The sequence below is a fragment of the Suricata suricatta genome, chromosome 1, assembly GCF_006229205.1.
Source record: "Suricata suricatta isolate VVHF042 chromosome 1, meerkat_22Aug2017_6uvM2_HiC, whole genome shotgun sequence".
Classification (NCBI taxonomy): Eukaryota; Metazoa; Chordata; class Mammalia; order Carnivora; family Herpestidae; genus Suricata; species Suricata suricatta.
In genome coordinates, this window is record NC_043700.1 from 71,404,759 (window position 1) to 71,420,921 (window position 16,163).

Here is a 16,163-nt window from a genome sequence, read left to right on the forward strand (position 1 = left end):
CCATCACATGGAAGAAGGGCAGGCTTTTGCGATCGTAAGCCAAATTCCACTTAATGTACCAAATAACTACAACAAAACTAAGTTTCCATCCGGTCCTTGACCTTTACTTAAAAGCCATGTCTTTCAATTTGAGATGTTCCCTGCACACCTACTGCCATGGGAGACATCTACGAACTCATTTCTTTTTATATTAAGATAACAACCTAATGATACGTATGTGCTTGTACAGTCCGGATCATGTCAGCTCCATCCCAAACCCCGGAGGCATATCTAAGTCTGGAACTGAACAGGGTAAGAGCAGGAGCCTTATCTACATGTCATACCTCCTGGAACCAAAGATGGTCTAACACTACCGCAATAAAGGAATAAACATCAATAAATAAAATAAAATAACATAATAAACAACTTCTTCATTTAGGTATGTTTGTTAAATTTAGGTATTAGGGAAGGAATTTAAGAAAAAGGATCTATGTAATAATATCCCATGGGAAAAACAGACTTATCACTAATCATACAGTGGGTGCACTGTTGACATTTCCACATGTTCAACCACTTTATTTTTTTAATTTCGTTAATGTTTTTATTTATTCTTGAGAGAGAGAGACAGTGTAAACAGGAGGAGAGTAATGAGAGAGAGGGAGACACAGAATCTGAAGACAGGGTCCAGGCTCTGAGCTAGCTGTCAGCACAGAGCCTGACATAGGGCTTGAGCCCACGAACCGCGATATCTTGACCTGAGCTCAAGCCGGATGCTCAACCAACTGAGCCACCCAGGCGCCCCTCGACTACTTTAAAGTCCACTAGAAACATAAGTTAATGCCTCAGTCCTCTAAAGAAATATAGCTTCTGTTCTGCATCACTTTCTATTGTCAAGTTCAGAGCTGTTTGAAAAAGCTAAGAGATACAAATTTTTGAAATATTAACAAACATATTTGACTAAGATATTAAGATGAGATTTTCTAATACTTCTCGACTTTTCATCTCTCAAAGCGTTTAATTTTTGTTACTTTGCCTATTACAAGGCATAGACCAAAAGAATGAAGATGAACAGAACAAGGGAATCAGTTTCACAGGGAACAGACTGAAATACACATCTCAAATCCATTTATAAGTGCTCTATACTTCTTTAACAGGATCAGGCCCCTTGGAGCTCTACACAAGATACTTAAACTGTATCATCTACTTTGCATTATTGTGGAAAGACATTTGACTTAATTAACTAATCTAGTTTATCCCATCCCCACCCCCACCAAGAAGAGAAAGGCTACTAGACTCACTAGTTTTTCTTCATCCATCGCCATTATTCTATTTGAGCTCCGAAATTTTCTTGGCTCAAAAATTGTATAACCACTTATTTTTGGAGGCTGAGGGTGGTAAGGAGAAGTTTTGGGCTATTGACTAACCAGAAGCACACAGAAATGTGCATTTCCAATTGGTTTTATTTTTAACCCATCACTTCTGTTCTCCTAGCTCTAAGGGCAGACACAATTGAGTATATAACCAATACTGATTCAACGCTCGAAAGGAGAGGACAGAGAATGAATAGAGCAAGGTCCATGAAGCTTCACAGTACAGCTGTGCCATTAGGAAAAACTAGTGTGTGGGTGGGTCAATTCACATGGCAATTTATTATCTGGTAGACCAATGCTTCTTAGATCCTGCTCCCTCTTCCATTCAGAAGAAGCACAGAAGCAAAGGCAAGAGATAAAAACAATAGTCTACTAGACTATAAACTATTCTTCCAGACTACTGTAAAAACTACACACACACACACACACACACACACAGTCCTCCAAATCACAGCTCATCAAATATAAGCCCAAAGACCTTACTAAAAACTTATACAATGTTTTAATACTAATGTATGTTCAAAGCTGTTTTCTAAGTCACCTGGCTATTCTAAAGTTGTACTTCATACAACGCTCTTGTCTCTCAGTTCAACAATTTATTGAACATCTACAACAACAGGGCTATGATATTCTTGGCACTGGAGATGCAGGTCAACTATAAATGGTCTCTGATCATGGGGAATTTGAAATGAGGGTGGAAAGAAGCTACTGTACATGTAATCTTAATAAAATGTGGTTGGTATAACAGCGAAAGAATACTCAGGATACTGCCGGAGCACAGAGTGAAAGCATAAAAGAGAGCAGGGAAGGCTTCCTAGAAAAAACTGATGTCCCAAATGAGTCCTTAAGAAGGAGAGGCATCTAACCAGGGGGAGGGATACGCCAGGCAGGAAAAGGAGGAAATGCCTGAGGCAGAGAAGCGTGAAAGAGCATGAAGTCCACTGCCTAGGAGTGGGGGTAGCTAGGAACACCAAATAATTTTGCATTTCTAGAGAATAAATCAGAGACAGGGAGGGAAATGAGGCCAGACCATAAAGATCCTGTGTGCCCTCCTGGCCTGTAAATGCCCAGATGCCAGGGAAACGTCCAACTAGAAAACTGACACCTGCAGGTCTGGGTTTCAGAGTCACTGGTCTGGCAACTCGACAGTGCAAGATAGCATCTCAGAAAGTGAGAGGAAGTACAGGCCAGAGGCTGCTTCCGATGCCCTGGATTCGCTCTTAGGAATGTAACTCGCTGCATGTCCACTAGAGAGCTATTCTCAGATTGTCATGACATCACTGGACCCAGGGAACAGTTTGGAAACTCAAGTGTGCGACTGGGCCACTCAAGATCTCTCCACTGGAACCCTCCTGAGTCACAGTCTGCCTCGGAGGATGGTTGATGGTTGGTTGTGTGACAGGCTGTGCCTGACAGACTGCAAGGTGTAGGCGGGCACGGGGATAGCCTCCTCCGTCAGAGTTTGTTTTTCAACTCAAGGTCTGGAACGGAAGCTGTCAAATATATGCTAATTATGCTGAATTTGTACCCAAGTATCCCAACAAACAGAAGAAGAACCCTGGATACCACAGACTTCTGTTGACTCCATTTTCCCTAATTTAACTTATAAGAAGTATTGTGCTTGCCAGCTACTGGGGCCCTTCAGTAAATACAATGTTGTCACCCAGCTCTGACGAGGCCGCATTTCTTACCAGCCTTACAGGTTTCTTTGTGTTGCCTCAGGGGAACCCAGGGGCTGTGTCACACTAGTCACAGGAGATTGTGTCAGGCTTGAGCCCACTTCCCAATCCTCTGCAACCCTTCCCCATGTGCCTGCAGACTGCACAGCTCATACAGAGTGCGAATGTGCGAAACTCCGAAATGAGTCTTGTTTATTCCTGTCAACTAACTAAAGGTCTCATTCCTTACCTCACATGTAGCCTTGTGCTTCCACTTTGCCCTGACCCCCTCACCTTTTTTTTAGTCAGCGAGAAAAGCCAAAGCTAAGCATTTCTTCCCAACACCTTCTCCAAAATGTTCTTTTCCTTTGTCAACAAAACTTGCCTTTCCTATGGTCAGGCTAGCAAAAGTCTCACTTCCTCCATTTCCCAAGCCACTTTCACCATAATAGTCCTTTCCTTTGATTTAATTCCTTTGGTATAGTATTCATTTCCTAATCATGTGTCTCACCTTGTCATCCAAATTAGCGCATACATAATTTTTTAAATTTAAAAAAATTTTTTTATGTTTTTTATTTATTTTTGAGAAACAGAGAGAGACAGGGCAAGCAAGGGAGGAGCAGAAAGAGAGGGAGACACAGAATCTGAATCAGGCTCCAGGCTCTGAACTAGCTGTCAGCACAGAGCCTGATGCGGGGCTTGAACCCACGAACCATAAGATCATGACCTGAGCCGAAGCCGGACGCTTAATTGACTGAGCCACCCAGGCGCCCCTGTTTTTTAAAATTTTTAAATGTTTATTTTTGAGAGAGAGACCAAGAAAGAGTAATGGGAGGGAAGGGCGGACAAAGAGAGGAGACACAGAATCCAAAGCAGGCTCCAGGTTTCAAGCTGTCAGCACAGACCCCAAACAGGGCTGGATCTCGTGAACTGCAAGATCATGACCTGACTTGAAGCCACCCATGTGCCCCAGCAAAACATTCTTTAAAAGTTCAGACCAAGGCTTACACACTCCCATGTCCACCTGCCGCCTATACTGATGTGTCCGCAGTTTGGGCTCAGTAAATCATTTAACAATCATTGTGTCAACATCCACGTGCACTTCTTCAACCTGAAGAAATCCAACAAAAAGCCCCTCAAGAGCTTTTTTTTGGAAGTAAACAGAAACTGTGGTCATTTTGCAGGTTTATTTAAAAGAAAAAGTCAAGCTTAAAAAGGTAAGAAAGTTAAAAAAATGGCTGAAACAACAATAAGACCAAGAGTGTCTCCATGTTACAGAACGAAGCATTTAATAACTAAACCTTTCCCTCCAACAAAGCTATCCTTACCTTCAACTCAATATTTTTCTGTACTAGGATAAAGAAGATGTGGTATACATAGATACAATGCAATATTACTCAGCCATCAGATAATAAAAAAAAATGAAAACCTGCCATGTGCCACAACGTGGATGGAGCTAGAGTGTGTTATGCTAAATGAAATAAGTCAGTCAGAGAAAGACAAATACCATATTATTTCACTCAGATTAGAATTTAAGAAGCAAAACAGATGAACATATGGAAGGAGGTAAAAAGAGAGGGAAACAAACCATAAGAGACTCTTAACTATAAAGAACTGAGAGTTGATGAGGGATGTGGGTGGGGGATGGGCACTAAGGAGGGCACTTGTGATGAACACTGCGTGTTATATATAAGTGACAAATCACTGAATTGTACTTCTGAAACCAGTATTGCACTATATGTTAACTAACTAGAACTTAAATAAAAATTTGAAAAGAGGGGCGCCTAAGTGGCTCAGTTGGTTAAACATCCAGCTCTTGATTTTGGCTCAGGTCATGATCTCACAGCTCAAGGATTTGAGCCCCACATCATGCTCTGTACTGACAGCATGGAACCTGCTTGGGATTCTCTCTCCCCCTCTCTCTCTTTCCCTCACTCTCTAAATAAATAAATAATTAATTAAATAAATAATTAATTAAATAAACAAACATTTTAAAATTTTTCAAAAGAAAACACATATATATTTTTCTGCACTAAATAAAGGGTGTTGTTTCAGATAACCCAAAATGTCTGATAATGCTAAAGTGATTCATATGAGAGAGGGAAATGAGTAATATGATTCTAAGACCACTATTTCCTCCTTCACTAGTGTGAAAGAGTATTTACAAATTTGTGAATTAAGACTCTCTAACAGCACTCCAACAGCTTTGGAGAAAGCTTGCCCAGGACAGAATTTGACAGGGCAAATGATCCATCCACATATAATCTAGAAGTTGATAATGTATCATGTCTTTGGAGACTGGCACAGAATACTAAATGGATCACATCACAGACACTCTACCAGGAACAATTACAGTCAAAAGTACTTTTACACAAATGAACAAAATGGGCCCAGAGCCAAGAATCAGAATGATGGACTTCTTCAGCCAAGTGAAATGACTGAGGCTGAAAGTATTGTTAATACAAAACATCTAACTGTACACTCTTGCCAGTTAAAAAAAATGAGCACAAATAATTATTAGATACATTAATAAATTGCATATATTTATATGTGACTGTATTATGTACTTTATAAACATAAAATTGAAAATTATAAAAGATAAAGGCAGGAGTACCTGGGTAGCTCAGCAGGTTGAGCATCCAACTCTTCATTTCAGCTCAGTTCATGATCTCATGATTGTGAGATCAAGCCTGGCATCAGGCTCTGGGCTGGGCAGGGAGCCTGCTATAAGATTGTCTCTCCCTCTCCCTCTGCCCCTCCCCTGCCCTATCTCTCTCTCAAAAAATAAAATAAAAGATAAAGATAAAACTAGGCTTTCTAAAATATCCTGCCCACACCCAGTGGACTAACAGGCACATCCCACCGGCTCACAAATTCACTTTGAAGCCGGCACATTAAAATACTTATAAAAGTGCAAAGTCAAAGACAACTACTCTAATTATCTAGAAAACTCCTGAATTACTTTCCTCTCTTTGCTAAAACAGACATGCCCTTAAAATCCAGAGCAAATCCATTAAGATTCAAATTGTAAAGAATCAGAGAATGGGAAATGCATAAAAAATCCTGGAAGCTTTATACGAGTGACAAGAAGCTACAAAGTGTAAATGACCCAGAAGCAGAATCAATTTTGTTTTTGATCTAAACTGTGCCCCTATAATTGTTGTGATTTGCAGGCTCAGTGCTTTAACCCCTGTGCTGTTTCTGGACACAGGAAGGAACTGGGTAGTCATTAAAAAACTGTCACATAAATAGCCACTTACCAGCTCACCTAGGGAGTGTAATGTTGGACAAGTAGTAAAGAAGGCCAATTTTGTTTATTTTACTACTTGTAAACCCCCTGAAGAAAGTGGTGAGCTGATAAATTTTCTGAACATTCAACCCTTAATTATCTATACAAGCAGATCAGAGTAACAGGGAAGTCAAAATGAATAATCAAGAAACCTTTCATAAACAGCTTTGTAATGAATTCAGGTACTGTCAGGCATCTTCTTTCATTGAATTACACAGGGATCACCAGCCCGAAAAATGGTAGAGCACCGAGGTCAAATACACGAAGCAAGGGACCAAGGCCTACATACTTGCTTGCACACTCACTATTTGTATAACCTCAAGCAAGTCATTTAACATTGCTAATTTTCCGTTCCCTCAGCTGTAAAATGAGGAAGCTAATATTAACTGCCTTATGGGTTTGTGGAGAAGATTAAATGACATAAGGCTTTTGAAGTACTCAGCACAGCACTTGGTAGGTATTTCATAAATGGGTATTTTACTGGAGTGTGAGGACTAGATGGAAATCATCAGGGGGGAGGGAAGTGTACTGCAAAGTGATGCAAAAGTCACTTTAAGGCCAACTGCTGTTCTTCTAAAAATATCTGAGGAACATACATTTTCCCTGATTGCTTTTATGGCAACCATGGTTTTTAATCAGACCCCTACTCCAGGGGAAAACAAAGTTGCCTTCCCTTCTACCTGAAAGGGTTTCGCCACCTATGCTTCTGGAAGCTGAGAAACTGCCACAGAGGCAGGCAATCCTGGTTCACTGTGATGGAGACCTCGAGGGCTACCCAGGCCAGCAGAGGAAGTGGAACTCATACCTGCGTCCAGTGGTTTTTAAACACAATCATGCATGTCTCTGGGTCAACTCCCTGCAGGCTCACAGCCTGCTGAAGTTTGCTTTCTGGTGCAACCGATGACATCATAAACCTTCATACGTCAATGCTTCTAAGTCATATTTAATTTTCGGGAAAATGTGGCAAGCAGTCACTAACGTTCACGTATCACTTAAGAAATGTAACTTCTTCACATTTCATTGTTATCTTCCAAAACCTGTAATGACAATAACAAAAATGCATCTCATTATGTTCATATATTCAATAGAACACTGGCTATTCAATTTAAGTCAAAGCGTAGACATTCTCAAAGTCCAATGCTGAACAAAATATCTACAAAACAGACATTTCTATTCCATATACAGGTTCCTCTATTTTCTCTTACCTTGCTACTAAAAATATAAAATAATGATGCTACTACCAAAGTTATATGCATAAATTAAACAATTATTGGGTTTATTTTCTCCACTACCACCAACCACAGCCCCCTACATTATAATTCTAATTATTCAAATCTAGTGTCTATAATCAAGCAAGAGATTATGATAACAATGTCTGTGGAGTTCAAAAACATCCAGGAACAGGAAAACCATTAGTTAACAGTGACAGAAATAAATGGCTTGGTGCAACTTGGGGTAGTTATAAAACAGCACCCAGACTCGTGGGTCCGATATGATTGAATTTTTTTAATCAATGGCTGTCATAATGGAATCGAAAGCATTCTCAGTCATTTCATAGCTACAAACCAAGTTAAGGTTTCTAGCTTTTCTGAAAAATAATAGAATTCCAAGTAACCTTGACAAATCAGAGATAGAAATGATCCATCAAAAACAAGATAGTGCTTACTCCGTGTGAGTACAAGGTAGCACACTTACAAATGAAAAATGAATTATGTGGATAAAATATGAAGAAAGTCTGACTACAACAGAGCCAGTGGGGAGAAAAAAAGATATTGAGGTCACAGAGTGTACAGTGAATATGAGCCAGTTGTGTGGAGCTAACCCTCAGAGAAAAGTGGTAAGACAGTGGCATTCTCTCACCATCGTGGTCAGCTCAAAATGCTATTTTTATTTATTTATTTTTTTAGTGTACAGACTGGAGAGAGTTCAGAGTAAAGTAATTACATGATAATTATTAGAGCACTAGGAAACAAAATCCATGATAAAATTTCCAGACATGTGGTACCAAAAAAACCTTTTTTCAACTGAGTAACATGAAGGGTATTATACTGGTCATCTGTTCTGCCTACAAACAACAAAGTATGAGAAAGGGGGCTTAGTGTAAGGATTCAGGTTAGACTTAACGGCTCAAGTTCTTTGTCGGGGAGTGAAATTAACAAGAACGTAGTAAAGGAATATTCAAAACAAGGGTTCTGTTGGGGGTAGAAGGCTAAACATTCAACATTTGTATCTTGGGGAATAAATGTTAGGACATAAGAACAGAAAATTTGCTAGAAGTGATAATTCTTGAAGAAAGAAAACATTTTTTAAAGAGAATGGAAGGGGATTAAAGAATGTTGAAAGAGGACGGCATCTTTGAGAAAGGACCACACAAATTACATACCTGAGGGAAAGAGCTTGTGTGTATCTTCTAGGACTATATTTTATTATTCAAATTGGTGAATTCTCCAACATGTGATTCTTAATTCCTGATAATACAAATTTATTGTTTCCAATAAGACATTGCCCACTGCCAACGATGGCTCTTTGCCACCGAGAGGCATGTTCTGACGGGCCCATGTGGCATCTTAAACACCAGGAGCGGCCTCCCCGCACGCACAGGGTATACGCTCCCCATTCCCACGGCCCCTACCGCTCCCTACAATCCGACAGCCAGCATCATCACCTCAGTCTCGGTTACTGGGCTGGCCCTTATTAGGTAACATTTCAGTGTACAGTCCTGCTTTAAGTGATAAGAGATAAAACAAGTTTTGACTTAACTCCCTCGTCATCTTAAACATAATATTTCTGTGAAAATGTCTTCTGTTCAGTGCTATAATGATAATAAGGAAAATCAAGAGTGTTTTGGTTCATCCCAGAGGTTCAAAAACTATAAAGCTCCTTGAGAATCCCCAGACTCTTCTTCAGACATAAAAGGGGAACATTTAACAGGCCTACTGCTTCCAAATCAAAATTAGAAACATGCCCTCTAAGGTCTGTTAGGTTTGTTCTCAAAGGGGCTTCACATGCACTCTTTTCAGATAGTAAAACTGCAGTACAGACAAGATAAATATCTTAGCTAAGGTCATCAACTATGAGTTAGTTTTTCTGTTGTTGTTTTTATTTCATTTGAGAAAGAGAGAATATGTGCATAAGCGGCGGGGGGTGGGGGGAGAAGGACAGAAAGGATCCTAAGCGGGCCCCACTCGGGAACAGAGCCTGACTTGGGGGCTCAATCCCACAACCCTGAGACCTGAGCCAAAATCAAGAGCTGGACTGTCAACCCACTGAGCCAGCTAGGTGCCCCACAGGTTAGTTTCAATGGAAATCAAATGTTAAGTCTCTTGATTGCCAGACCACTGTTCTTTCTAGAAATCTATATTCTCCTTTCTCCTGGCTTTAATTCCTGGCCCTATTCCCAAAGAAAGCTGTATGTTCTCTGAGGAAAAATGCATCTTGCTTGGACAACGCTTAAACCAATTATATTTTTGAGGCAGATGCCTGAAGATTCTAAATGTGTCATAAACACAGAAACCACAATATTGGGTAAGCTTGGGAGAACAAGGCGGGAGTATCAGGCAAGTCAAGCAAGCCATGTTTAAGAAGGAAAAACTATGCCAGAAGATTCTATAAATGAAAATACTTCCTAACACATCCAGAGACAAAAAAGCTGGATTTTCTCTCTCTCTCTCTCTCTCTCTCTCTCTCTCTCTCTCTCTCCTTCTCTCTCATTCCCATGTTAGAGTATTAAAGCACAAGCATGTCCCCAGGGCAACAGAAAACTGAAAGAGACGGCTCCATATTTATGAGAGATGTATAAGAGCACATTTCCTCAAGTGCCGAGGTTGTCAATATATCCCTGCATTTGCCTGTTCTCGGGCTTTACTTTTTTTCCCTTTTGCATTTTTCCAATCCAGGCTTTTTATTTAACTATCAGAGCAGCTGAAAGTCCCAAGTGAAGACCAGAGCAGGACAAAACTAAGCAAAAAGCCCGGAGCACGTAGAAGAGGCCGCAGCCACCAGAATGTGTACTCGAGTCAAAGCATGGCGTCACCGGACCTTTCTCCCCGATCCTGCCCTCTGCCCTCTGGAGCCTGACCTCCTGGCTCTGGGACTGTGAGAGGAACACTCCTGCCACATGTTCGGCCTGTTCTCCCTGTAAATACCCGCACACACATCAACTCGAATTTCATGCCTGAGAGAGAGCTCTATAAACCATTCAGAGTGACTTTTTCTTTCTTCAAACGAACCACCAACACCGTAAAATACCCAAAGGACTCTTTCCAACAGCGGTTGATGTGGTTTTGTGGTGTAATTGTTGAGTTTTTTGGCGGGGGCGGGGGGGGGGGAAGGGAGCTATCAAAATACATGTATAGTGGCTCATACACCAGCACAGATTCTGTACTGCAGACATAACTGACTGTATTATTTTCCAAAGGCATTACTGAGCAAATTTGTATCTCTCATTAATATTATGTATAAAAACATTTTCTATCGGTAAGGAAAGAAAAATGCCATTAAATTACTGTTGGAGACAAAGATAATGGACATAAGAATTATATGTATTCTTATTTCCTCTTTTTTGAAAGTACATGATATCTTTTATTAGACTATGGAAAAAAACACATGCATACGCTTCTATATCACAGAATTATAAAATATACCATCAGAACATAAAGGCTTAGATTCTAGTCATCTAGATTACACCTCTTTCCACTGCAAAAATTCCTTCAGCCTCATTCCCAAATAGACATCCTTATCTAATTTCAGACCTCTTTGAAAACTGTAATACTTAGGAAAGCTATAAACGTGTGAAAATTACTTTCCCCTGAACTACAAATGACTCTATTTTCATATAGCCCTCTTCCACTATCAGACTGAAATTACAATGTAAACATTTTGGCATTTAATGATATATGATCTCATACCACTCATACCATCCTTCTAATATCTATTTAAATATAATGTCTTCTAATAATGGCGATTATAAAAAAAAATTTTTTAAGGAAAAGAAGTGATGGTCACCTTAAGGGGAAACAAAGCCAAGAGAACATTTTTATTAAGAAAAAAATGATCAATTTGCAGGCCTTATGGGAAGAAACCAATGAACATAGAGAATTTAAATACATCTTTTTTTTTTTTTTTTAAGGATTTTGATAAAGCAACAGGAGCAGAGGAAAGGCAAGGTCAATAACATGGGTAGTAGAGAGGCCTAGACTTAAAGAGAAGCCACCTGTCTTTCCACAGTGAGTTGCCAAATCAGAAGCAATTTCTTGAACTCAATGAAAAGACATGGTAGGCTCCCTTCCCATTTTTCCTTCTTCCCTCCTCATATTTTTCTGGTTGGCTTGTGGAAATGGTTAGTGAGATTAGGTGGATTTTAAGTGGGATATTAGGGGTAGGGCTAAGAGTTTTGAGTTCAGTCTTCCATGCATGGAAGTCAGAAAATCTCAAAATCACCGCTTGGAGACTTGAACTCCGAACTGGGAGACGGCCCCAGGATTATAACCAGCTGTGAGACCTTGCGTAAAAAAACAGGGATCTTGGCTAGGAACCTGATTTAGGTGAGTTATTAGGATTACATGGTTATTTCTTATGTCTCCCCTAGCCCAAAAGTCATTATTTTCTGTACTTAATTCCACTGTTTTACTAATTGTGGAGGGGTAAGAAAGAGCATTAAAGCCGATCTTTGTAAGAATTCTAATTATAAGTGGATTCTATCTGTACTCTTTTAAACAATTAAAAGAGTTAAAAGAGTCTGAGTGGCTCAGTCAGTTGAGTGTCCAAATCTTGATGTGGGCTCAGGTCATGACCTCAGGATGGTGAGATGGAGGCCCCCTTCAGGCTCTGTGCTGGGCATGGAGCCTGCTTAGATTCCCCCCCCCCCCCCCCATGCTTACACACACGTGCTCTCTCTCCCAAAAATTAAAATAAAAAAAAAAAGGAGGAATATTTTTTAAAAATTAAAGGATATTTCACTTAAAGAACCCAAAGCACAGGAATCAACCATCTCTAATATAATTCAGTTGCTTTTTTTTCCCCCTGAGCAATTGCCAGTAGAAAAACTCATTGTTTTAGAAATTTTTTTATGCTTTTTTAAATTTATTTTTGAGAGACAGAGAGACAGTATGAGCAGGGGAGAGTCAGAGAAAGAAGGAGATACAGAATCCAAAGCAGGCTCCAGGCTCTGAGCTGTCAGAATAGAGCCCGACGCGGGGCTTGAACCCACGAACGGTGAGATCATGACCTGAGCCAAAGTTGGATGCTTAGCCAACTGAGCCACCCAGGTGCCCCAAAACTCATTGTTTTAGAATGCATGTTGGAATGCCCTGAATTGGCTGCTACTAAATACATAAAAAGTCTACTACTGTAAATGTACTTATCATGTAAAATTCCATCTAAGGGTGAAGATTCTTCATATATTGGGAACACATGAAGGAAGAGGAAACTTGTGCCCTCAATTATAAGTAACAGCAGTTGAGGGTGGGCTCATTTTAGGTTAAACTACCTCAGACAACCTCAACTTAGAGCCTAATAAAATCCTATTAGACCTAAATCCTCCCTGAGCTATAATCCTCTGGCCCAGTTTCCTTTTCTCTCTCGCTGTCATATCACATAGCAATGTTGGGCCATCGACAATAAAGCAATCATCCAATAGCCCCTGAGTCTCCTGGACCTTGCCCTATGCTTCCCTCAACTTGCCATATTTTTTGACTCTGGCTCATTCACTGACTACTGTCCATTATTCAGTAAAGCAGAACATTGTTTTGTCCTGCTAAGTTGCAGATCTCCCACTAACACCCAGTGTGCATGAAGAAAGTTCTCTCAGTACGTACATTCAAATTATTTCAGGCTCTGATAAATGCATACTTCAAAACAGTAACGAGATTGCAGAAAACTGTCAATAACTCCTCAAAAGAATTCCACCATGTTTTACATTTTAATTTCACTAGAACAGGAGGCCAGTGAGGTCATACCCAAGTGCCATGCAACTGACTGACAAGCAGAATAAATGGAGAAGAACAATTAATATTCATACCTAAATTTGTTTGGAGACTTAATTTTTAACTCTATTTAAGAAACTAAACCACTACTGGCAAGGACTTGAAATGTAAAAATTACACCTTTTGAAAATTATAGGAAGTGTTGAGACAACAGCTCGCTAGTGACCAAACAGAAAAGTTTCTGCACACATGGACACGAAAACTGAACCATTTTTGGGGAGTCTCCCCAATTTACCACTGAAGTCTTGGCAGTATGCACCACCCTCTCATGCCACTATTTTGTTGAAAGCTATCAAGGGATAGCTTAGGTAAGATTTATGCCATAAAACTAAGGTAAATGAAGAAACAAGATGATCTGGCAACTTCCATGGGGTAATATTCTACAGCAGAGAATCTAAGAATTGTCTCATACTCGTGAGGTTCTTCTCAAGAAATGTTCCTAGAAAAAAAAAAAAAAGCTTTTGACCAACATGTTTTGGTCATTTTCCAGGGAAAAGTAGGTACTTTGGGAAGTTGTGCTGTTGAGTCTACACCTACCTTTATAGCTGTATCAATCAGAATTAGTTCCCCCCCAGCAGTTTTCAAATGCTTTCAGTGATAATTTTCAGATACAAAACCCATAGCATAACCAAGGTGACGTATTGATCACCTTTTAAAATAACAACCTGAAAAGCCCTCTTTCCAAAAACGTCCTTCAGCCATGCGCGGCATAAGACATGCTAAGTACAATGAGTGAGTGAAGTGCCAATAAAATCCCACACACATCCAGACAAACCCAGGAATCTCGTAAATTGCGGGTCTCCTTCTCTGAAGAGAGGCGGCTACAGTGTTCAGCCAATTCTAAAAAGGGTCAATGAATTGTCCCCATTCAAAAAAAAAGTTTAAAAGCCACCCTAAAGATGCATTCATGGTAAAGCCATGAAGAATCCCAAAACAGTGGCTAATAGCCAGTTCCAGCACTGAACGTATTACTGGAGAGAGTTGGAGAATTTTTGTGACTTCAGTTTAACTAAAATTCTGCTTCAGCAGCAGGGGGGTCGTTCCAGCCCATGAGTAACCACACTCTTGAATAATAATCAGTTCAGGCTTTGGTGCCCTACAAATTTCACGGCTGGCTAAGCGCTTCCAATCTTACCCAAAACACTGCAAGGTGAGGCATCAGAGGTACAAAGTGATTAGCATTTATTATAAAGTTAGCAAAGGCTAACAAATCTGCTGGTCTCCTAGAACATGATACTATGCTGATTAGGACAAAGCACTCTTCACCAGCCTGTGAAACGGGCCACAGAGTTGAGTGCCTCTTGTGTACTATAAACATGATAGAAACGAAGTAAACTATTGGTGCTTGAGCTGATCCAGACTGGTATCTTACCTTCAAGTAGGTGGAATAATAGTAGCTTGTGGGGATCCTAACCCTGTGAAGTTCTAATTTTACATTCATTTTTTATGAACATAAAAATTATGGGGGTACCTCAGTGGCTCAGTCAGTTAAGTGTCCGACTTTGGCTCAGGTCATGATCTCATCTTTCCCAAGTTCAAGCCCCATGTTGGGCTCTGTGCTGACAGCTCAGAGCCTGGAGCTTGCTTTGGATTCTGGATCTCCTTCTTTCTCTGCCCCTCCCCTGCACATGCTTGCTCGCTGTCTGTCTCTCTCTTACTCAAAAATGAACATTAAAAAATATGTAAGACCTCCTTACAGGCAAATATACTAATCCCTCTAGCAAATGGTATAAAGATTTAAAAGACTACATTTTCTCATCTATGAGTAGGTAAAGAATTCTAGAAGTACATAATAAAAGCCTACTGCTTTAGTTTACCACTCACACATTTATTATTGCCATGATCAGTTTATCATTCAGATAAGATGTCATATTGATAAAAATTAAAAAGCAAGATCTTCTAGAAGCACTGAAAAATTTCAGGGGTCGGAAATTTTTAACTTGAAATCTCTCCCTCTTGAGCAACTACTGCGTGGGCCTCAGGAACATATAATCACGACCCAGATTTATACATATCCAGAGGTGATTTGCGAGAAATAAAAATGAGCGCACCCTCCCACACGTCAGGTGAGAGTGTCAACTGGTCTTCTACTTACATGGGACTATTTGACAACAGTCTCCAAAATTAAATTTGATCAGCAAAACAACTTCTGTGCATTTATCCTACGAAGACCCTTTCACCTTGCAAAATGGCAGACTGAATTATAGTACGAGTTGACACACACTGAGCCTGTCTCTGTGCCAGAACGATGCGAAATATATTACAGTATTAAATCCTCTCAACAGTCCCGTGGGCTATACTGCCTTCTTTCACAGAGAAGGAAATTACAGAGAGGCGAAGGAACTGGCCTAATCAAAGGCATGCAGATATCCTGGGATCCGAGCCAGACACGTCCTCTTCACCACTAGCACCTCTCTAACTACAAGGATATTCTTTGTAGCACTGTTTAGATAGTAAACAACCGGAGAGATCCTCAATATCCAACAGCAGTGGTCTGGTTATATAAGTTGGGCACTTCTACATGATGGAATACTGTGTCACAATTCTTTTTTAAAGGAGGCAGCTCTGAATGTACGTACAGAACATCAAGTACACTATGCCATCATTTGTATAAGGAAAAAAAAAAGCAATATATTACTCTGTGTGCCTGAAAACGGACAGACCATCTGTGAAGACACCCAAGAAGGTTTGCAAAGTGGCTACCTCTGCAGAGGGACACCGAGTGGCTGGGGACAGAGGAGGCAGGGAGACCTTTCTTCACTGTGTACCTTTCTTCGCGTTTCGAATTGGGTGCCAAGGTCATGTACTATTTAGAGAAAACATTTTTTAATTTAAAATAAAAGCAGGGGCGCCTGGGCAGCTCAGTCGGTTAAGTGTCCAACTC

General features: G+C 40.2%; 1 protein-coding gene across 1 annotated transcript in view; it reads right to left on the minus strand.

Annotated features, from left to right (window-relative positions):
* Positions 1-16,163, minus strand: part of FAM160A1 (family with sequence similarity 160 member A1) — a 265,800-nt gene that overhangs the window by 82,465 nt on the left and 167,172 nt on the right. Inside the window, exon 5 of the mRNA XM_029940163.1 lies at positions 7,102-7,333. Within this exon, the coding sequence (XP_029796023.1) occupies positions 7,102-7,206 (105 nt within the window). The 5' untranslated portion in view covers positions 7,207-7,333. The remainder of the gene's footprint in view (positions 1-7,101; positions 7,334-16,163) is intronic.